This window comes from Brachycentrus maculatus, unplaced genomic scaffold (genome assembly GCF_059751285.1).
Source record: "Brachycentrus maculatus isolate JH-2025_06_01 unplaced genomic scaffold, ASM5975128v1 h1tg000454l, whole genome shotgun sequence".
Lineage (NCBI taxonomy): Eukaryota > Metazoa > Arthropoda > Insecta > Trichoptera > Brachycentridae > Brachycentrus > Brachycentrus maculatus.
In genome coordinates this window covers 590,785-616,070 of record NW_028281201.1, presented here as the reverse complement: position 1 = coordinate 616,070, position 25,286 = coordinate 590,785, and the positions used below count along the sequence as shown (strand labels likewise).

At 32.8% G+C, this 25,286-nt stretch overlaps 1 protein-coding gene across 11 annotated transcripts in view; it reads right to left on the bottom strand.

The window, feature by feature from the left end:
- The window catches only part of rg (A kinase anchor protein rugose), a 620,520-nt gene that overhangs the window by 236,490 nt on the left and 358,744 nt on the right, over nucleotides 1–25,286 (bottom strand). For all 11 annotated transcript variants that reach the window (XM_088271658.1, XM_088271653.1, XM_088271655.1 and 8 more), the window contains one exon: nucleotides 24,818–24,954. In XM_088271658.1, the coding sequence (XP_088127784.1) occupies nucleotides 24,818–24,954 (137 nt within the window). The remainder of the gene's footprint in view (nucleotides 1–24,817; nucleotides 24,955–25,286) is intronic.

Sequence of the window (25,286 nt, the reverse complement as noted above, 5' to 3'; positions counted from 1 at the left end):
AGTAAAGGACTTATTTTTGTAGTTTATTTTTTTGAATTTTTGGACTAAGTAGATACTTAGTAAAAAAATGCAAAAAAAACGTACTACAAAAAAATGTCCCTTACTGTGTTTTAAGTTTGGACAGCCGAGCAGTCCTGCGCTTCAGGTATCAGGGTGACATAAAATAAACAGTGTCGAGTGAAAAAACATTAGATTGATATTTGCCCTCCTAAATATTTGAAAGCAAAAATACGATGATAACTCATTACAAATGCACTTTGAGACGTCCAGCAACGTTAACTGACAGTCATTTAGCGCAGCGAAAAGTTGTTTTCGAAATGATTTCCCTAAGTGGTTCTGCAGCCCATCCCCCAGGCGAGCAGCGGAGATGGGAGATGATGGAGCCTCTTCCAGCGGCTAATTATATCCATCAACTGGTTTCGCGACTTTGGAAGAGATCACTCCGCGAAGCCAGCGAACCTCCTTGGGTGGGCGAGCCCGAAGCGAGATCGCCAGGCCTTTGTATCGGGACGATCGGAGAACGACGAGAGCCGAAAATATATCGATTATGTGATATTATGGCATTTCGGTTCCAGTGCAAAATTATCACCTAATCGACTACTAGGCCTAACGATGCGATATTTTTTGTAATGAAAAATTATTGTTTTTTATGAGGATGAAAATTATGTAAAAATTCATTAGGATATCCAGTGACTGCTATGAGCCGAAAATACATCGATTATGGCATTTTACGGCATTTTGGTTCCAGTGCAAAATTATCATCCAATCGACTACTAGGCCTAATGCGATGTTTATTGCTTTATATTTAAAAAAAATCTCTGTGATAATTTTTGTAATTTTTGTTTTTTTTTCTTATGTGTGTGTCAGTCTTGTTTATTTTTTAATATTGTCCTGAGAACGTTTTTATTTTATTTTATTTTATTTATTATTTTTACTGTATCACTCTCCTCCTTTGTTTTTTTAAGTATTTTATTGACTTCATTACTTTTTAAATACCTTGCTAACCTTAATCCTTGAATGAGTAACAGAAATTCCTCATCGAGAATATTATATATGTTACTCTTATTTATTTATTTGTTTAATATAGTTACATTTTTAAGTACAACATAATACAATTTCTAAACATTTACACTTAATATGTCAAACTTAATGTTTTAGATTCGCTGTGCCTCTCCAAAAAAGAGACTGAGCTCTTGTGCTTGGAGAGGGACTTACACTCAAGGTATAATGTTTTATATAATTAATGGTATAACAGACTTTATTTTAAAAAAAATTTCCAAGATTTATATGTAATGGGCATTATTTTTTTTCTTAAGAATTTTTATATCTTTTATTTTTTTAATTTCTTTAATTTTATGTAAGTAATACGTACGTTTTAATTTTTTTTTAGGGTTTTCGGGGTTAAAAATTATGTGTATATTTATTAGGATATTATGTTCCGAATAAATTGTCCGCCTCCGTAGTGTAATGGTCAGCACGCTCGGCTACCGTTCTGGAGGTCCCGGGTTCGATTCCCAGGGGGGGTCAAATAAATATAAGTGATTTTTTCACTGTAATACTTATTCAATATTACCCTGGACTGGTACCGGAAGCGGAGGGCTGATCACCTTTCCTTCATGCGTAAACGATCAAGATAACACTGCGTTTATATGATGCAGTGCCCTATGCACCATTGGGGTGCGGATAAGGGTTTTATATATTTCATATAAATAGCATATTATATGTTGTTGACTTTTGAGAATTTTGGCGTTTCAAAAGCGTATGATTAATTTTAACGCGGGATATCGATACATCGTCCAAAATAATCACGATTTTGAGTTAGTTTCTTTTGTTGAATGGATTTAAAATTTCACAACATTTTGGGTTAGTCGAAATCCTTGTTCACGAATCTGGGTTTCTCCACTCAGGAGTTATTTATATATTTCGACATTCATAAAAATAATAAATGATAATAAAATCCTTATCCGCACCCAAATGGTGCATAGGGCACTGCGTCATATAAGGCAGTGTTATCTTGATCGTTTTTACACATGAAGGAAAGGTGATCAGCCCTCCGCTTCAGGTACCAGTCCAGGGTAATATTGAATAAATAATACAGTGGAAAATCACTTATACTTATTTGAACCCCCCTGGGAATCGAACCCGGGACTTACAGAACGGTAGCCGAGCGTGCTGACCATTACACTACGGAGGCAGACTAAAATTCATAAAAATAGCTTGTTATATATATATATATATATATATATATATATATATATATATATATATATATATATATATATATATATATATATATATATATATATATATATATATATATATATATATATATAAATATATGTATATATATATATATATATATGTATATATATATATATATATATATATATATATATATATATATATATATATATATACATATATATATATATATATATATATATATATATATATATATATATATAAAATTAGAATTTATTTAAAATCATTTTTGTATTCCTTGCCTTTCAATAAATCGTTTCTTTTCAAAACCATATATTTATTTCGAAGAATATTTATCGTTTGCGTTAAATGTTACCCGAGTTTAAAGAAAATTGTTGAAAAAAGTTGCGGGTTATTGATTATCTCGCCTTAACAATGCAGTGTATAAAACTATTACATTTTTTTACGTGAAGCACCGTATACTGTAAAACACTTTACCACCAAGCTCAAACTATGCTTTGAGACTTTCGATCATTTAACCGGGCGATGGTATATTACTTTAAAAACGTTTAACTATACAAACAGCAAATACGACCGGACAAGATAAACGAATAATCATAGCGCCATAAATCTGCGTTTACTTATGATTTACTGCCAAGCAATTTGAAAATGCTTACGATCTTTATGATTTATTTTGTCCCTACCTATCGCGAGCGATAAATTGAGTATTCCGTTTTCTAATAGCTGGCAATCTCCTCTATGGTACATATTTTATTTCGCCAAGTTGCCACACCGGATCCCGCCAAAACTGAAGCATAACTTTGACAGTTCTGAATGGTTCTACGTTAAGATATAAAGAAATCCGTTTTTCTTTAGAACGTTTGTATTCTGGAAGATTATGTATTTTTAACTAACTAACCAACTAACCATCACGCCGCTTCCCCGCAGGGGTAGGCAGAGAGAGAAGAACGCCACACCACTTTTTGTCTTTACAAACATTCTTCGCCTGTTCTACGTTCATGCATCTCCTCATACATACCCGCCGATTGTTTCAACTCCTAACCTGACCGCTTTCAAGTATTTGCATACCTGATCGTGCCAAGTTTTTCTCGGTCTTCCTCTGCTCCTTTTTCCAATAACATTCGCCTCATAAATTTGTTTTACCGTTCTTTCCTCACGCATTCGTTCTACATGCCTAAACCATCTCAACACACCTTTCTTAATTTTATCGATAATGCTTGTCTCAGCTTTGCATACTAGATTACTTCACAAATGTTTGGAAACGATTTTGAATATATTGAAACACGTGTCACAATATATTTATTAATACCAAGTGGTATTTACAAAGTATTGTATATAATGGATACGTATACATATCGCTCACTCCTTTCAAGAACGTCATAAATCAAAAATCGTCAATTTTCAGTTTTTCGGAATGCCCAGAAAATTTACTATATCCCAGAAAAAGCGCCATTTTTTAAACTTATTATTTACTCGTTATAGGGCAGAAAGTGTTGTTTTTGCATTTTGTTGAAAAGGTATTGTTTAATTATTTTTTTAAATATACTAAATATTTTTCAAATGGAGATAAAACCTTCAGGTTTTACCTAAAAAGATCTGTTCCAAAGTAAAAAGTTCGATAAGTGGCTTGATATTTATTTTTAATACATTGTATTATATTTTTGAACTTTAAAAACGTTCTCCTGAAAAATCAAGTTTTTTTTATTTATGACGTTCTTGAAAAGAGTGAGCGATATAGCAAGTAATTGCCGAATCAATTAATATGATGATCTACTAGATTGTACGACTTGAAATGCGTTCCCTCAGTAGAATATACAGAAAACCTATGTTTGACAATTAAAAATGACGATATTGTAAAGGAATGTAAGGCTGAACTAGGCTAGATTAAGAAAAGTTATTTTGGATGGCATGGACATATGAAGCGAATGGATAACGAGAGAATGATTAAGAAAGTATATTTGAACGGGAGAACAGAACGAAAAAGACTAAAAGGACTTGCAACGACCAGATAAATTAAATATTATTTTTTGACATCTCATCAAAGATGAAGAAGAATATGGAAGTCTGGGCATTTACGGTAAATGCTCAGATGATGTCAAAAAATAATATGAAAATAACTCCTGTAATTGGAGATAATCTAGATTTTGTGAACAAGTATTTGGACACACTCAAAATGTTGTAGATAAATTAAAGCTGATCGTGTCAAAAGTTTATGGAAGATTAAAGTTTATATAATTAATGTTTGAAGCACTAACTATGTGATTTTACATTTTATAATTAAAACGTAACTTTGTTTTAAAATCACTAAAAATGATATAAATGACATAAATATAAGTGATGTATAGTGATTTTAAAACTAATTTACATTTAAATTATAAAACGGAAAATCACAAAGTTAGTGCTTCAAATATATATTATATTAAAATAAAATCTTCAATAGTTTGACATCAATATAAATTAGTTGATAATCTTTCGTGCAGATATTTCGATGATTTCTATAGCCGATTATTCCAAAAAACGACCTAAATCTAATGCCCTCATATATAAATAAACAAAACAGATTTATCGTAATTTTTTTCAACAAAATAGCACAGTATAATAATTACATGACTTTAATAACAAAAGAGGTGTATCATTACGCCCGTTGTATCTCGTGTATCAAGTATCGAGTCGAGAATTCAGTGTGCATAATTAAAAGTGAGTAATTTGAATACGAGCTGTCGGCAGTCATTCCGATAGTACCCAATCAATTCATTAGGCTAACTGTAAACAAAAAGTGATTGACCGCTACTTACGGCTAGTTTATTTTTTCATTCCTGCGCCGATCCTGTGAGATCGTGAGCGTAATTGAATATGAGAGGAACAAATAGCCCCGGGTCCTGGCGGCCCGAGAAACAATTACAATGTCTCGCTTGCAGAGGGGGATCAGGGAAAATAATAAAATATTGTGTATAAATATTTCTTTTTCATTCAAACCCTTATCCGCATCCCAATGGTGCATAGGGAACTGCGTTATATAAACGCAGTGTTATCTTGATCGTTAACACACGAAGGAAAGGTGATCAGCCTTCCACTTCAGGTTGTTCAGGGTAATATTAAATATATATTAGAGCGAAAAAAAAATTGTATTTATTTGACACCCCCTGGGAATCGAACCCGTGACCTCCAGAACGGTAGCCGAGCGTGCTGACCATTACACTACGATGGCGGAGATATGTATTTATTGCTTGACGTAAACTTTAATGAAAAAACAGTGCAACCTCCATATAACGACTCCCAAGAGATTTATAAAAAAAATCGGTATAGCAAGTAATTTATAACGAGTATAAGGTTTGGATGGCTAAAAATCTGGAATATTGAGGTTCACTATCTTATTTGTTGAATTCTACATATTATTTCGTACGTTTCGAACATTTTTAATATCACATACAGTTACAACTTATCAGTCGAAGGAAAAAAGTTTGTGCATGTCAGACCTCGGCAATTGATCATTTGGCCCTCGAGTCGACGTTGGGAACATGTTGTGTAGTTGTGTGTGAATAGTGCTATGGTAGAGACGTGTATTATTGTTTGCAGGCTGTTGTAGTGATTGCCCTGACGAAGAGACGGTTATACACGAAGGTACGTCTCGAAACCGGTTGACAAAAGACCGGTAGACACTCGATGAGTGGTTATAGTGATGAATGCCAACAGTTCTGACATTGCTATTTTTTGACAACTCATCAAAGATGAAGAAGAATATGGAAGTCTGGGCATTTACAGGGCTAAAAAGTAAGCCAAATTATTAATTATTAATTAAATTATTTTTGAAAATAAAATAAAATAATTATTATTTATATTTTTAAAAATTATTTTAAAATAAAAATAAAAATAGTTTAGCCCCGTAAATGCCCAGACTTCCATATTCTTCTTCATCTTTGATGAGATGTCAAAAAATAATATGAAAATAACTCATGTAATTGGAGATAATCCAGATTTTGTGAACAAGTATTTGGACACACTCAAAATGTTGTAAAGTTCTGACATTTTTTTGTAAAAAAAAAAATAGAAAAGAAGGTAAGAGTTTATTTTTTTAAATGTAGTGGGACCAGTCCAGGCCATGCGCGCTCGCACAGGCCGCGGGCGAGGCGGATAGTTTAGAACCTAATTGCCGGGTTTCCTATTTGTTTACATAAACAATTACTACGAGAAGGTCCAGCTGTTGGCACCGCTCCTCACGTTCGCTTTAATCGCCGTTTGATTGGCCTGATTTACGGCTGCCGCGCGCCATTAGCTGCCCGGGGATCAGCCGGCCGAGGAGGTCGACCGTCCGCTCCATATTCACGTATTCACGTATCCACATATCCGCTGGCGAGGGGTCTCCGAGGCGCTATGCCCGCTCTAGGACGGTGACATACGGAGAAACGATAAAAACAAGACATAATTGTATATCCCAGTTAGGAATATATTAAAAATTCAATCATATTTACTGCCAATAAACAGGTTACCAGTCTGATGTTATCGGTAACGATATCCTTCCATCCTCGACAAGCCCCTGACAACCATCGCAGTCCTGGCTACTTTTTATTTTAATTTATTTTATTTTATTTAATATAGAGTAATTTTTTAAAACAATTTATATACATTTATATGAGTACATATCGTAGTCGTACAGGAGAAAGTGACTAACTAACAAAATATAAAATGTTCAGGAGGGCCATTTGTGTCACTTTTGCTTGGTAAGAAAATAAACATCATGCAGTTAGTCATTTTTAAGAAGTCAATATATTATACTTCCAAGTTAAAAATCCTTTGGGATTTTTTTCAGGGCAATATTAAGCCAGTAAGATATCAAATAGTCAATAATCACGTTTTTGTAAGAAATGCATTTGGTCACTTTCTCCTGTATGACTACGATATGGCAAACTTATAATTTTAGTTTCGCTGTGCCTCTCCAAAAAAGAGACTGCGCTCTTGTGTTTGGAGAGGGATTTACACTCAAGGTTTATTGTTTTCTTCGATTAATAGTCTTTTTCTTTTCTTTTATATAATTTTTAAGATTTACATAATTTGGAATAGTCTAAAAGAAATTAAAAAATAAAGCCTTGTTAGTTATATGATGAGCGGTGCTGTATAAGTTATAGTAGAATTTGAATGTGTTTCAATATATATGTATTGTAATTAAAACTTAATGATACCAAAGTGATAACAATAATCGTATTTCACTGTACTTGTGGGAACGAAAGACGAAGGAAAAAATATCATATTTTTTTGCAATCCCTATGCATATATGTAGGTATATTTTTATACAATTTTAAGTTCATTATATCAGAACTGTATGGCTGTAAGAATGTGATTTTTTTATTTGATCAATGTTAAAATCGAGTGATTTAAAAGATCACGGCCGTAAACTATAATCAGGAGGGCATAAGATAAGAGGAGACCGCATGAAGCCGCGGGGTGCGCCCATAAATATAGTACACCCTCGAATCCTAGGAGAAAATGATAACAACGCGAGAATGCGCACGACTTTCGATGAACGGAAAGAAAAATTATAATAAATTACCGTGGCGTCAATGGAATACTCCCATAACATTATGTTAAAATCTTCTATTGACCTGATTTTGATATATTCTAGAAGCAATCATATAGTTTTGATGATAATTTATTCATGTATGTTTTTATTTTTTATTTATAGTATGCAGTTTAAAACACTCAATTCAGATTAATGACTTTAAAAATATACATTTTAAGCAATGTTCCATAAGTGTCAACAATATGCAAGCAAACAAAAACAAATAACAAAGAAAAACATCAAACGCATCAAAACAAAGTACCATAATAAAACAATGTTGTTTAGATTATGTAATTTAATAAAAAGGTGAAATATAAATATGGTAATCATACTTTTTTTCTCTTCCATTCGTCTTTTAATTTACCCAATAAAGTATGTCGTAATGTATAATACTTATTGATGCAGCGATATATTTATCGTAAATAAGGTGGAAAGGTTACCTATCGGTTTTTTTTTGTTCCAGGGTAACATTAAATAGAGCCCAAGATTTCACAGATGACGTCGACATTGCAAAACCATTATGCAGTATGCAGACTTGTATACGTAAAAAAAATAAACACTTTAATGCTACATTAAATTCTGGTTCAAAATGTAATGTAAATATGTAAATTTATGCACGTGCATGGTTTAAAAATACAAACATAATATTTTTCCATCTGGGCAGGTACCAGGGTATCAGGGCTATCAAACAGATGATATATCGGAATGTAAACGAAGGGCGTGGTGGGGTCGGCGCTAAAATACCACACAGATCTCGCCCCGGGCTGGCCCACGTGACCACACACGCACGCATACCGCGCGACACACGTTCACGGCCGAGGTATCGGGAGAGCATGTATGTAAATAGGTAAACCGTCCTTATCATTCGATGACAGTGATAATAATGAACAATGCCCGCTGTATGCGTTATGATAGCCTGGCACGTGCTGACAGGGCGCTATGGAAATACGAATAAATAAGCCTATAAAAAGGTAAGTAGGCGTGCGTAGGGTTTGCTTTTATAAATTATTTTCAATAAAAAATGCATACTGCATACTGCATACATTCACGACTCAAATATAAACAGTCAAATTATTAATATTTACAACCGTATTGAATATCACAGTTTGGCTAAAGTACTTTGCGATACTCCGTTACGAAAATTAAAAGACGTTTGAAATAACCGTGATATCGGGAGAGCATGAATGTAAGTAGGTAAACCGACCTTATAATTCGACGACAGTGATAACAATAAACAATGCACGCTGTATACATTATGATAGCCTGGCACGTGTTGACAGGGCGCTATGTAAATACGAGTAAATAAATAAGCCTATAAAAAAGTAGTTAGGCGTGCATAGGGTTTTATTTCATGTAGTATTTTCAATAACAAGTGTGTACTGCATACAATCACGCCTCAGACATAAAAACAAACAAATTATTATTATTTACAACCGTATAAAATATCGTATTCAGGCAAAAGTACTTTGAGATATTCCGTTATGAAAATTAAACAGGGTTTGAAAAATCCGTGACCGGAATAATGCGCATGGTTACGTAATTTCGTAAATGCTTGCACCGAAAATATGTTTAGGGAAAATTGCACACAAGAAGTCGGAAAGGTAAAGGAAATAAGAGCATATTCCGATCTATAATTTTACATTAAAACGAATACAGATTTAGCCTAATTAATTTTTAAAAATTATTTATAGATTTGGCGTTTAATTTGTAGAACTCCATTTTGATTTATATAATCAATATTAAAATCAAACACCGATTTTTAGAGTCTACTAAATTGTATTTTATGATTAAAAACACATAAAAATAAAATTTGTGATAGTTTATATTTCATAATTTAATCTACACAGTACTTTGAAAATGCCATAACAGGGCGAAACAATTGTCAAAATTTTTATTTTTATGTGTTTTTAATAATAAATACAATTTAGACTCTAAAAATCAGTGATTGATTTTAATATTAAATGTAAAAATGAAAATTTTAATTTATTTTTGACATCTCAACAACCTTGTTCTTGAATCACTAGAACTTCACTAGAGACATCTATTGGTGAGATGTAAAGAAGCTTTTTACTAAGCAGAAACTCTTATATAAGTATATGAGGTCCGAATCCTGGATTATAATCACACACATGAGAAACGCCAGAAAATACCTTTTTCATTTTTATTATTTAAGCTTATAATTTGACCAGATAATTTATTTACAACATTTTGAGTGCGTCCAAATATTTTGAGTATTTGGACACATTCAAAATGTTGTGAAATTTTAATTGCTTAAATTGTAAAAGGTTTTAAGGTAGGTTGAGTTTATATCATCATATATGTATATACACGTGATTAGCTTTTGATAGATAATTTCAAAACAATATATTCGTCAAAAGAAAATGGATTTAGAAAGAAATTATTTTAAATTACATCGGTCAATATAAAGGTAATGAGAAATTGGTGTGTGCGCTTTTTTTAGGCCATTAACTCATTCATTTTGCTCTCAAAGGCGCTTGATAAAATGTACGCATTCTTCTGTGTGCGCAATTTTCCCCAGTACATAATTGTAATACAACCTTTTATTCTTTACTTAATTTCACTATATACATATTGCATGTACACTGTTTTCTTCCTATCATTCAAAATTTAAACCCATTTTTTTAGCCCACATAACATCTCATTCACCATCCTTTATTTCTATGATAAAAGCAGTTAAAATAAAGTAACTAATGACCTTTTAAATTAGGAATATCAATCAAAACATCTGCAACTTTACAACCACAAAAAAATCACCCCAAAAATAGGAATCATTAATTAAAATTAGTAAAAATATCATCATTAGAATTTACTGAATCATTAAACCACACGCATAGATTTTTTTTAAAATTTTTATTGAGTTATACAAAGATATTATAAACCATTTTATTTGAATAAAAACAGTGATAAAAAAGGAAGGTATATTTTTCAAGCACGTGCATTTCATTATATTGAGAGACACGATTAAAAAAAATTGTTTGAAAAATGCATACAACATATAAATATTCCATTTTTAATATAATTTACTAAGTAGTAGGTATACATATATTTACAAATAAATTTTTACGGAGTGGCCTTACACACGTACCCATTTTTTGGTATTATAACTTCTTCAAACCCTCATCCGCACCCGATGGTGCATAGGGCACTGCATCATATAAACGCAGTGATATCTTGATCGTTAACACTTGGAGGAAAGGTGATCAGCCTTCCACTTATGGTACCAGTCCAGGGTAAAAATGAAGGTGAAAAAAACGCTTAAAATTATTTGACCCCCATCCGGGGATCGAACCCGGGATCTCCAGTACGGTAGCTGAGCGTGGTGATCATTACACTACGGGGTATTATAACAATTGAATTATATTGTATACCATTGGTCTTTAATTTTAGTACCTATATTTGTACTTAATATGTATTTTTTTATAACTGATGTGTTTTTTTTAAATGTACAAAATTTTATCATACATATAAAAGATCCTCATAATATAAGATTTTAGCTGTCGTAAATATCGAAGTCATACAGGAGAAAGTGACCAAGTGCATTTGTCTACAAAAACGTGTTCATTGACTATTCGATATCTTACTAGCTTAATATTGCTTTGAAAAAAATCCTAAAGGATTTTATACTTGGAAGTATAATATATTGAATTGTTAAAAATGACTAAATGCATTGAAGTTTATTTTCTTGCCAAACAAAGGTGACTTAAATTTATTTATTTTATTTATTTATTTATTTTAAACTTCATGTACAGAAAATAAAAAGTACATTGGCGGGCTTATTGCTAAAAAGCAATATCTTCCAACCGACCAAAGACGGACTAGTGATATTGATCAAAACGTTTGATACCATATATAGCCGTTTGCAATCAGAGGGTAGATAGTACTTGAACATTTAAAAAACATATGTAAATTACAAATTGACAATTAAAAAAAACATAAATTACATATTAATATACTAATTACCAATTAACAAAAGACGATAATAAGGAGGGCAAAGGAAGAAGGGAGTTTAGGGAAGGAGGTAGAGGGAGGAGGTTTGATCGACAGTTAGGATTCTAATGACAGATAGTAATGGCCCTCCTGAATATTTTACGTTATGTTAGTTGGTCAATTTCTCCTGTACGACTACGATATGACTCATAATTTCACATGCCAAAACATATTTCAAACATTCAATTTATAAATTACTATGTGTAACCAAACATTTACTATTAAACGCATAGAATATTTATTGAGCTAACGCCTTCACTTCGAGGTACGTATAACGTATGTAACGTATCGCCCAAATAATACTGTGGCGCGACACGTCTCCTTTATATTGGCTCTGTACACAGAATTTATTAAACGACTTTTTTTAACAGATTAGTGGTTACGTGCATTCGAGATACGGCAAGACGGATGACGCATACATTTATACTATAAAATAGTGTTACCGTCAAAATATGCCGACAAGTTATAAAAAACCATAAACAATAAATAATAAGGGTAAGTTCCTCTCCAAGCACAAGAGCTTAGTCTCTTCACTGGAGACAACAGTGTAATTAATTTGAATATTGTAAAGAAGAAATTTCGAGCTGTCCGCTTCCATAGTGCAGTGGTCACCACGCTCGGCTACCGTGCTGGAGGTACCAGGTTCGATTCCCAGGGGAGGGGGGTTAAATAAATAAAAGTGATTTTTCACTCTAATATTTATTCAATATTACCTTGGACTGGTACCTGAAGCAGAAGGTTGATCACCTTTCTTTCCTTCATGCGTTAACGATCAAGATAACACTGCGTTTATATGATGCAGTGCCCTATGCACCATCGGGTGCGGATAAGGGATTGAATGAAAGAAAGTATTAAAAAAACTATGGTACATATTTTTAATTAAAAAAAAAGTCCAAAAAGATAGTAAAAAGAAAAATTATTATCATTATAGTTCTGATCGAGTTTAATTTGTTTTTGTACAAACATTTTTGCTCCCCATGTATCACACGTTTAATAATAATAATAAAAATAACGACACAACTGTAGAATTTAGACTAAGCTTCAAATACGGTATTAGAAAATGATGCAGAATGCATCGAACCACGTGTCACAATAGATTTTTTTAAATAGTGGTTTTTACCAAGTAAAACTATGAAAAAATTTGAAATTGAAATCACATTTTATTTTATTGTGATTACAGAGTAATTCTTCAAAAAAACTTAACATCCCTTTGTACAAGTACAAATCGAAACCAGGTTTTAAGACATCATGCAAAAAGTGGCTAGAAAGAAAATTTTAAAAGTAATGTTTTAACAAATTTTGTTTTAACAAAGTCCGCCTCCGCAGTGTAATGGTCAGCACGCTCGGCTACCGTTCTGGAGGTCCCGGGTTCGATTCCCAAGGGGGGTAAAATAAATGTTAGTGATTTTTTCACTGAAATATTTATTCAAAATTACCATGGACCTGAAGCGGAGGACTGATCACCTTTCCTTCATGTATAAACGATCAAGATAACACTGCGTTTATATGACACAGTGCCCTATGCACCATTTGGGTGCGGATAAGGGTTTTATTATTATTATATTCACAAATTAATAAATAAAAACATTTTTTAAATGTATAAATACATTATTTTTTAATTGTAAAAAATTGACGTTGCATCCCCTATAATGTCAATATTTGGGGTTGGAAAAATTACCAGGGAGTAAGTAAGCTAAGAGAGTGTGTTATGTGCAGTAATAAGGACGAAAAGGAAAAATCATGAACAGGACTCAATTGCGCTCGCTGTAAAAGAGGAGTATGTAGGTATATGGTGTATGTGCGTAGGCATTTTTTGTGTTTATTTTATTCCTTTATTATTTTTTTAAATAATAATTTGTTATCGATTTTGCCATAATGATATATTATTAGTAAAACATAACGTGTCCTCAATAAATATTAGAAATAAATAAAATATTCGGTCAATATTTTGGAGTTTCCATTATTTTGTGAATATCTTTATTTTTTTCTCTTTTTTTTTTAAGGGCAAAGCCTCCTACAAAGCCTCTATTAGAATCTTGTCTGCAGGTAGGATAGTAAGGATAGGGAAGGTAAATGTGAAAAATACATCACAAACACCCAGACCAATTGAAAATAAATCTTTCTTGTATTTATTTTGCAATTGGCGGAAATCGAACCCGCGACGCCAGTTTCGCAGTCGACCGTCTACCCAACTAAGCCACGGCGCCTGCCATTATGCATGTGCCATTAAAATGGTCTTTAGTGTATAAAATATTGCTTCAGCATTTTTCTCATAGTATGGTTAAAATTGATCTGCACTAAAAAGGTTAAATTCAATAACATATAAAACTCCCCAGGTACTTTTGTTTAATAAAAAATAAAAAATAAAATCTTAAAGGTACAATGGAAGACCAGTCTTCAAAATTAATTACCGCCTTTATTTGAGAATCGCAAACATATTTAGCGCTGATCATTAAGCGACTATAATGAGTACTATACCTCTGCCAGTTTATATTTTAGCATGACCCATTTAAACATTTTATTAATTTTTTTATTTAAGTTTTAATTTGTAAATACTTAAACGATTTTCAAACACCGTATACAGAGTTTGAAAACTATCCCGAATGCATCGAAACACGTGTCATAATAGATTTTAAGGAATAGTGGTATGTACCAAGTAAAACTTAATTTAAAAATGCACAGATATTTTCACAAAGAGACTGCCGAATCTATTAATGAAATTATTTTATTTTACCCCATAGTAGGAATTCATCTTGTAACCCTTATCCGCACCCCATGGTGCATAGAACACTGCATCGTAGAAGCAGTGTTATTTTGATCGTTTAAATACACGAAGGAAATGTTATGAGCCTTCCACTTCAGGTATCAATCCAAGGTCATATTAATTAGAATGAAAAATCAATAATATTTTTTTGACCCTCTTGGGAATCGAACTCGGTACCTAACCATTTCACTGTGAAGGCGGACCAAATTAGTATTATAAGAAGTAGGAATTCAACAAGCTAACTATAAAAAAAACATCGAGATATTAATTTAACTATGTATTTAAAAAAAAAAATCCGCCTCCATAGTGTAATGGTCAGCACGCTCGGCTACCATTCTGCAGGTCCCGGGTTCGATTCCGAGGGGGGGTCAAAAATATAAGCGATTTTTTTTCACTCTAATATTTATTCAATATCACCCTGGACTGGTACCTGAAGCGGAGGGCTGATCACCTTTCCTTCATGTGCTAACGATCAAGATAACACTGCGTTTATATGCAGTGCCCTATGCACCACTGGGGTGCGGATAAGGGTTTGAAGAAGAAGGAAGATTTTTCAAAAGCTTGACGAATGTAATCCATAATGATAAATAACAAAAATATTTCAAAAGTGTAGAAATTTATAATGGTCATACGAATTTACAACTGGTTGACTTATGTATGTATATCAGTTTGAATCAAACTATAAAAAATATTGTACAAAGTAATTTTAATATATACAAATATACAAATGGCTCATGAATTATTCAAACCTTACTATAGTTAGCAAATAAATATCGTATGTCCGAAACGTGTAAGCCTGACCGTTCAGCAAGTTTTTAGGTATTATATGAATCTTCGGCGTGTTAAAATTCAAACGAAGCTTATATTAATAAAATAAATGAAAGGTTGGAAAGGTTACATTCTGAATATATCTATCTCGATCAGTCTGTAAAAAAACTCTTCTACTTATAAGCGCTCTTGACGTAGTATTTTAAGAAAATGGCGATATGTTTTCCAAATTTATTATTATTATATATGCTAAATCTCAGGTAAAAAAAAGTTAAAAATAAGATTTTTACTATGTAAGTACGATTAAGTGGTTACTGTTCTAGTGATTTTTAAAAAGTTCTAGATTTTAAATTATTATTTCCAAACGAGATTTCAATAGTTTTCAATAATTCCAAAAAAAAACAGGTTTTTTGGAATTATTGAAAAGATTTCTTTATAGGCTCCTTTAAATTAAGACGGTGACATTAAATAGTGATTTTATTATTTTGAATAATTTATTAGATTTATTATGTTATTTTGCATTTTTCAGATGTACTTATTATTATTGTTATATTGATAAGATAAAAAAAAATGAGTATATAAGAATACTATAATGTATAAGAACATTGCGGACCTAAGAAACACATTATGTGTCTTACTTTCTCTTGAATACCACATTACTACATTTGAGAACAATTTAGCAACGGCAAAATACAAGATACTTTTGTTTAAATATGAACATAGATTTTCACAACTACACTACTCTTTGTAGTGACGATATATTAAGGGAAAAATCGACTAAAAATGATTTTTTTAAATTTCGATTTATGTGTAAGTTTCATCACTATTCGCGGACGTTAAACCGCAACATATTGTCGCACACTATTTTACGGTCTACACAATACGGCTGTCCAAACTCAAAACGCAGCAAGGGACATTTTTTGTGGTACGTTTTTTTTTGCATTTTTGGATTTAGTAGATTCTACTTAGTCCAAAAATGCAAAAAAACGCACTACAAAAAAAATTCCGTTACTGTGTTTTAAGTTTGGACAACCAAATAGGCCTTGCAAATTTGAAAGTGGCTATGATTAACACTTCGGTTACATTTGACGAGAGTAACACAGACACGCTACCGGTATAAATATCAGTATCACGTACCATGGGGAATTATGTACCTCATTCATTATCTGTGGTTTCTATGAACATCGAACTTCGGATTGGCGGCTCAACAAGTATTGACATCGACCGACAAGCGAAGCTCAGCTTAATGTCGGAAAGCCATTATTCATCGAATAAATACAGTTGAAAAAAATCTACGTCATACGTGAAACCCGTTTCCGCATTGTATATTAATTTGATACGGAAAAATGAGATCTACTTTAATTTTATGAAAAATCAATCTTATAAAAAGGAATTTCTTTTGAGTATTTTTCACTTTCCAGTCTGATTTCAATTAATTCTACTTAGGGTAGAAAAATAGAATCGCAATAGTTTATAGACGATAGTTCGATACTCTGTCAAATCAGAAAAAAAGCTTCTTGAAATTCAAAATAAAATTGATGACTAATTTATTTTGATATTTTCCGTTTTACCATGCACTGGTATTAGTTCTTTTGAACACTTGACATTTTATTCACAACATTCTGAGTGTGTCCAAATACTTGTTCACAAATCTTGTTCAGAAGAGAAATATTGTTGATATCTATTTGACTAGTTGATAAAGAAAATTTCTATTATTCGATAAAAACATTAAATGTAAGTTTATTATATAGTTATACTTTTATGTACATGACAGTTTATTTTTATTTTTATATCACATAAATGAAAACCTCGGTAACTGAACGGTAGCTGAGCGTGCTGACCATTACACTACGGAGGCGGACAAATTGCCAGATTATAGATTGTTGAAAACTGCAAAATACTGTATCATCAAGTCTAAATATTTTCGAGTTCGTTTTTTGCCAATTCACCATTATGTTGATCATCTATTCCATGGGTCGGCAACCTTTTGTTGTAAAAGGGCCAAATATTTTTCATGGGGATCAGTGCGGGCCGCACTTGCAGTAGGTATACATACAATATTTATGTACAAATATTTTAGTTTTAAAAATAAAACGCTAAGTGTATATTTTAACGATATTTATTGTATTTAATAAAATCAATGAGATTCCCTTCGCTCCCTTTCTCGCTTCCTTTCACTCGATTGTGTATAATATCGTCCGTCATGTGCGTTGCGGCGAGAATCTCGCGGGCCGCACCAAGATGTCTCGCGGGCCGCAGGTTGCCGACCCATGATCTATTCATTGATATGTATGTAGTATTTATCAATTCCGGTCCAATATTAAATTGATGGGGAAAAAATCTTGCTGTATAAGAAGATATAAAACAACATTACGACGCTATGGCTGGTTTATTTATTAATTTTTAAATGCATTTTTTTGCAGAGAAAACGCTTAAAACCTCGAAATAAATTTTAATTACGTATAAAAACAGAACCCGAGGCAGCAATAATATTGATGTCCCTTATAAATCACACTGTTAAGGGTGTAATATCGACTTGTCCCATCTGGGATGCGATCCCGGGACCAATTAAGGCGATTACCCGCTGCTTAACGGCACAGCCACGGAATCCGGACAGATTTCTGTCCCCGGACTTGAGAGATTCTCGAATTTTCGTAATGAAATTGTTTAAAATATCTGCCGGAATTCCGAGAAATTCACAAAACAATGATATAAACACGAGATATTATTGGACAGAAGAAATATCAGAGAATCTTAAAAATACTTTAGAACAATTGTTTGAATATATTTTAAAGCCTAAAAACCTGAGGCACAGGACATAAGGTCTTACTCACAGTAAAATAATTCAGTTATAGTCCGGCAGCGCTTAGCGTGTCAGTTCACGTCCAATTTCTTTTAGAATTATTGATTTTTTTTTGTTTTTAAGAATAAATATTGAAAAAAAAATCGTATATTTTTTCACTCCTTTCCATTCCATTACCTACTCTTTTCTTTTCAAAACCATATAATAATTCCGAAGAAAAACTTATTTTTTTAAATGCATAAATAGTGTTTTAAGAAAAAAATGATCAATTACGTAAAATGTTACCTGGATTTAGAGAAAATCAAATTGCGACTAAACAAATACTGGGCCTTAAGACTTAGTAACTTCAAATACAATGCTTGAAAAACAAACTTGATAAATACCACTATTTATTAAAATATATTGTGACACATGTTTCGATGCATTCCGCAACGTTTTAAATGATACACAATACATCGAAACACGTGTCAAATAGATATTAATAATTACTTATAACCCTTATCCGCACCTAATGGTGCATAGGGCACTGCATCAAATTGACGCAGTGCTATCTTGATCATTACTTACGTGAAGGCAAGGCGATCACTCTTGCGCTTCAGGAAACAGTCCAGGGTAATATTAAATAAGTAAAATCAGTAATATATATTTTCAACCCCCCTGGGAATCGAGCCCAGGACCTCCAGCACGGTAGCTAAACACGCTGACCATTACACCACGGAGGCGGACGAGAATAATAAGTAATCAATTTACCTATTGCAATTAAAATTAAAAATGTATAGATATTACCACAAAGTGACTGCCAAATCAACAGATGAGATTAATCTCAGATCGTTGTTGTTCGACTACAAAATACGTTATTGCAGCACTCGATTCTACCTTCGACGATATGTGGATTGGCAGCCGTTTTATGACGTCACCTGTCCCGACAGTCTCCCGTCATGTGGCCACGTCATACGCAAGCTGTTGTCACCAGATCGATGCCCGAGATAAGCAAATAAATTCCCCGAACAACCTGCATACTCGTATAATTATCTGGTTTTTTAACGTCACATAAAACAAAGTATTTTTTTCTTCATAATTCTAACTAACTAACTAAGCATCACGCCACTTCTCCGCAGAGGTCTTCTTCTAACCCTTATCCGCACCCCAATGGTGCATAGGGCACTGCATCGTATAGAAGCAGCATCTTGATCGTTAAATACACGAAGGAAAGGTGATCAGCCTTCCGCTTCAGGTACCAGTCCAGGGTCATATTTAAATAAATATTAGAATTAAAAATCACTAATATTTATTTTGACTCTTGGGAATCGAACCCGGGACCCTCTAGCATGGTAGCCTAGCGCGCTAACCACTACGGAGGCGGACAGCAGAGGTAGGCAAAAATAATAGAACGCCACACTAGTCTGTATTTGAAAACAGTAATTCGCCACTTCCACATTCCGTGATTATGCATCTCCTCATACATACATGCCGATTATTCCTGCTACAGACCTGACCAATTTTAAGTATTGAAAATACTTGATCATGCCAAGTTTTCCTCGGTCTTCGTCTGCTTCTATTATCAAACACATTCGATCTATATTTTTTTATTACTATTCTTTCACCACCCATTCGATTTACGTTCACATTTCAACACATCTTTCTTAATTTTATCGACAATGCTTATGTCAGCCATACATTTTATCCTCAAATCACCATTCGAATATTAATATTTATCATACATCGTTTTGCCGCACATTCGTCTGAGAGATCACATTTCGACTGTATTAAGTCTTCTTTCTTTTGCCAACTCCATGCGTCACTGCCATACTTTAGGGTTGGAATCAGGACTCCATTGTGCACTGCCAACTTAGCTTTCGCTGAGAGGTTTTTATTTGCCATAACTGTTCAAAAATACATAGAAAATATAGTAAATTTCTAGTTCTACGATTTTTTTGCATGCATCGCGCATTGTGTCGGTTTGTGGTCCCGTGGTTAGTGTCGCGGGCTCAGAATTTCTAGGCTCGAACCCACTCTACCACATATTTCTAAAAGTATGATTCCTATTTCTAATAGTATGATATTGAAATAATTTTGTAAATAATAAAAAATACAAATATTTCTCATTTTTTAATGAAAATCAATGTTGACGTGGATCCTCCAAAAAGGCGCGCAAAATATGTTTCGTGACGAATCCAACCTTTTTTTAAATCCGAAAAATGTCGCGTTTTTGTATTATTTATGCGCCATTTCAGAATCTATAAAGAAAAGAATACAATGCCCCCTTTCGGGTACTGTGTGTTTTAAGATACTAAAAATGTCACATAATTTTATCCTAAGGTCGCATGGGGCCTTTTATTGTCAATTTTTGTTGTTCTTTATTCACAAAAACAAAAGACGGACTGACGCTTTTATTTGCGTTTTGAATAAAACGTATTCAAGCATAATTTTTAATGAAACTTTTTCTATTACCGTGCTTTTAAAGCGAATGAAAGAAACAACGCGACTGTTATATGTAGAAATAACACGATTCTTATAGAAATAACACGACTGTTATAAGTATATAGAAATAATACGATTATTATAGAAAAAACACGATTGTTATAGAAATAACATGATTATTATAGAAATAACACGACTGTATATGTAGAAATAACACGATTGTTATATGTATCTACAAATAACACGATTGTTATAGAAATAACACGACTGCTATATATATATAGTCATTAAGACCTTACTCGCTAAAATAAAATTCAGTAAGCGACCGGCTACGCTGAGAGCCGGACTTCAAGCTCTTTTTTTTAAGAACATACATACATTAGATTTTTTTTTTAGAATTTATATTAATTTTTTTCAACTCTGTTGAAAGGAAATTAAGTTACGATTTATCGTATATTGGACCATAATATTTTTTTTGTATTGAACAAAATAAGTTTTTCTTCGAAATAAATATATGGTTTTGAAAATAAGAGAGTTTTTGATAGGTAAAGAGAATTTAAAAAAATGAAGGATAAAAATATTCGCAAAAAAATGTGGGCGGACTACGTGTTGCTTATCGCGCAACCGGTCGCGTACTGACTTTGTATATTTGAGAGTACACCCTTTAATAACAAAACTAAGTATAAAAGAGCTATTTATAAATGGATAATGAAGGTAGATAGATTTGAAATAGATCATTCGGCCATGTCGAATTTAATTGCATGTAATAAAAAAATCATATATATTTTATAAACAAATGTTGTAAAATGTGTCGTCGGCACGGGAAAACCCAGTGAGGGCACATTATTGTGAAATATAATTTGTAATTACGTATATGATGAAAAATTAATAAACTAATTAATGTATAATTTTTGGGTAGAAAAATTGTAGTCACCTGTTTGACAGATAAGACACAGTGGTGTCGTTTTATCAAAAAGAGAACAACAAAAAAATAGGGAAAAAATCAAGCGATACTCTTCCCACGATGATGGATCGATCAAAAACGTTCGGACTACACAAAAAGAAGACATGTTAGGTGCCTGTCCAAATTGTCATTCGTTGGGATATGATATTTATACACGTATACGCGCGTGTGTTAATGTGATATCTTCCCTAAAACATCGCCGGGACGGGATTCTCGTCCCAGCGGGGTCCCGGCGCCACTGGCCCGCGGGACGAATGTGGGAAACGCCCGTTTTATTGTCTCTAAATCAGTTGATACGAGTAATAATTAATATTTTACGATTTTTGACAGAAGCAAATAAGATGGCGATAGGAGTCGGGTTGATTTTTTTATCCAGAAAATGTTGAAAATCAAGATAATTTTCTTTAAATATGTAGAGCAGTGGTCGGCAACCTACTATCAGTGGGTAAACGAATTACCCACTAAATAAATATTCTTCTTTTTATAAAATTATTTACTCAATGAAAATAAGAACAATCACAAAAGTATGGTAAAAAAGTAAAAAAGTTTTTTTGTATCACTTAATAATTTTCAGTAAATAACTAATTGTCCGCCTCCGAAGTGTAATGGTCAGTACGCTCGATTACCATTCTGGAGATCCCGGGTTCGATTCCCAGGGAAGGGGGGGGTCAAAAAATATATGAGGTTTTTTCACTCAAATATTCATTCAATATTACCCTGGACTGGTACCTGAAGCGGAGTGCTGATCGATCACCTTTCCTTCATGTGTTAACGATCAAGATAACACTGCGTTTATATGATGCAGTGCCCTATGCACCATTGGGGTGCGGATAAGGGTTTGAAGAAGAAAAAATAACTAAAAGTCAATTTTTCCAGTTATTCTTAAAAGTGGCAACACTCCCTTACTTAAAATTTTTATTTTATGTAAATAAAAAAATATTATTTCTAAAAAAAAAAATACTCATCAAATGAAATTTTTAAATTGTTAAGTGAAACTTAAATTAAAAATATATAGATATTACCGCCAAGTGGCTGCAGAATCATTAAATGAAATTTTCTTTTCAAAATACAATAGTTTAAAAAAAAATGTTTTTAATATTTTATTTTAAGAACGTTTGTTTGTTTGCTAAATCATTTCCATAATCTCCTCCCCAATTTGATCTTAGTGAAGCGTCCTTGAGATAGTACTTTACGAAAATGGCACTACATAAATTATCCAATTTTATTATTATTTTTATTAATCATAGGTCAGTAAATTAATAAATTAATCTAGGAATCATTCATAACAAAGATGTCGTAAATTCTTTTTAAACAGTTTTTTAAAAGGGCGGAAATGTTTACATCTACAGATTTATCTGATTGATTTATTTGCAAAGTGATATCGCGCAAAAATCTATGAAAAAAAACGGACTCCAAATATTTCATAACTCATTTATCACCTAGTACAAAAAAAAACTGTCCGAAAATGTAAATCGATCTCAGACATCACAAAATACCAAAGCAAATAATATTTCACGAAGTTTATAACGCCGGACGTTCGTACGCATAAAAAATCTAAACAAACAGACGAGAATTATTTGAATAAAATATTATAAACGTTCTATAAAAAAGGACCCCTTGGCACGAATGAAAAGACTCTTGACATGGGAACAAAGACGCCCCACTGTGCGAACACGGCCCACCGAAACAGCTCGGTTATCTTCGACAATCTCCGGCATTCTTCGGCTGTCACCCGATCTTTTAAGAAACTAATGCCCGTTTCACACGATGCGTTACTTACCGACCAAAAGTGGGGTCGGAAAACGCATTAAAAATAATAAAAAGACTCGGTGATAAATGACTTTCCAGTAAAAACGACTCGTTATTGTACTAACAATGTTACCGAAGTGGCGTTTTTGAATTGAGATACGATATACAAATGACAGCAATTTGCGGTTTTGCAGCGGTGTCATAGTAATAATTTATGGTATACTGTGGTCAAAAAAGGGTATAAAAATTATAAACGATATTATTTACACCTACTATGCTAATAAAAATATTGTGGTCTGATTCTAACAAGAAATTACTATTATTCAGGTATCGAGAAAATTTTAAAGATCGTAAAAAACAAACGAATACATATTGTCAAAAGGTATGTCGTCTAATGCCATCTAGCGAATAAAATTACAAGCTGAGGTTGTCATCTGTGATATAAACATTTTTTTTTTACTGACAATATTTTGCATGTGTCCTAATATTTGTTCACAAATGCTAGATATTTCTACACTTAGGAGCCATTTATATTAAGATTTCATTTTCAGTTCAATTTATTGACGAAAATCGGTAATTATTTTATCAAATTATACAATGTGTTCTGTTTGCAACAGTGAAAAGGAAATGCAATCCAAATAAAATTATGTAAAATTAAATTAAAATAATTAACAAACATATTAGACACTGTTTAACTTCAAAAAGTACAGTAAATACCTAGTGAGAAGTTTACTATACCTATTGTACTCTCAACATAGATGAAGAAGCTTACGGATGTGGGAATATGGATGATTAAGTATTTAAAATATGTAAAACTAATGAAAAATTATTTCTATGACTAGTGTAAGTTCATTATAAAACTTTTTATTTTATGCAATTACAGTGCCATATGTACCTACTAAAAATGGCCCCTGTATGGGCGTTTGTGCACTACACGGAATTTAACCGTCCGGCACTTCATTTATCGTTTTAAAACAATGATTGGCTTGGATTGGATTACTAAAAGATTTCGATATTTTCGTCTAGTTTGTTGTTCAAGCCGTAGAATTTTTTTTTGTCAATAAGAGTTTGACTAATCACTTTCAGCCTTACATTGAAAATAGGCACAAATGAAAGTGATCCTCTAAGGGCGTTTGTCCACCACACGGAATCACACAGAATTTTACCATCCGGCACGTCAGTTAGCGTTTTAAAACAATGATTGGCTTGGATTGGCGTGTGCTTTTGTCCATCTTTCTTTGGATCGGTGCTCTTGATCGTTACGCGTAAATTCGATCACTCTAAGCTGTCGTAGTCGCTTTCATTTTTCAAAACTGGACTGCCGGACGGTAAAATTCCGGGTAGTGCCCAAGCCCCCAATAAGTGTCATTCGAAAGAGGATATAATACACAATTTGATTCAAAATCTGTGTTTTGTAATAAGATTTAATTTCTGTATAGATAATGTAATTTCCAAATGTTTTGCACACTCGTATAACTCATAATCTTTAGTTAACGTAAACATAATATTGACAGTATACAAAGAGACCTGAAAAGAGATATGAATCAATCAAAAAGCACCTACCTCTTGGTCGACTTTCCGGAATTCGGGATCCTCTTCGTCCACTTCAAAGTACAGCTCCGTAGAAGTGATGGACACGGTTCCTGGAGCCACCAGGCCAGGAGCTATGAGCCTCGCCTTGCTGCTGATGTTGACTGGACCTAGATGAATTCACATATTTATCAATTTGACGCGTGTGATTTTGACTATTGTCCAAAACAGATTCACTCATAATCGTCTAAGATATTGTGCATAGAATTTATGTACTAAGACATCAGCATCATAGCAAATATCGCTCACTCCTTTCAACAACCTCATAAATCAAAAAACTTGATTTTTCAGGAGATTGTTTTTAAAGTTTAAAAATATAATATGTAAATTGTATAAAAAATAAGTATCAAGCCACTTATTGAACTTTTTACTGTGCAACTGATCTTTTGAAGAAAAATATGAATGTTTTTTCTCTATTTGAAAAATATTAAGTTTATTTAAA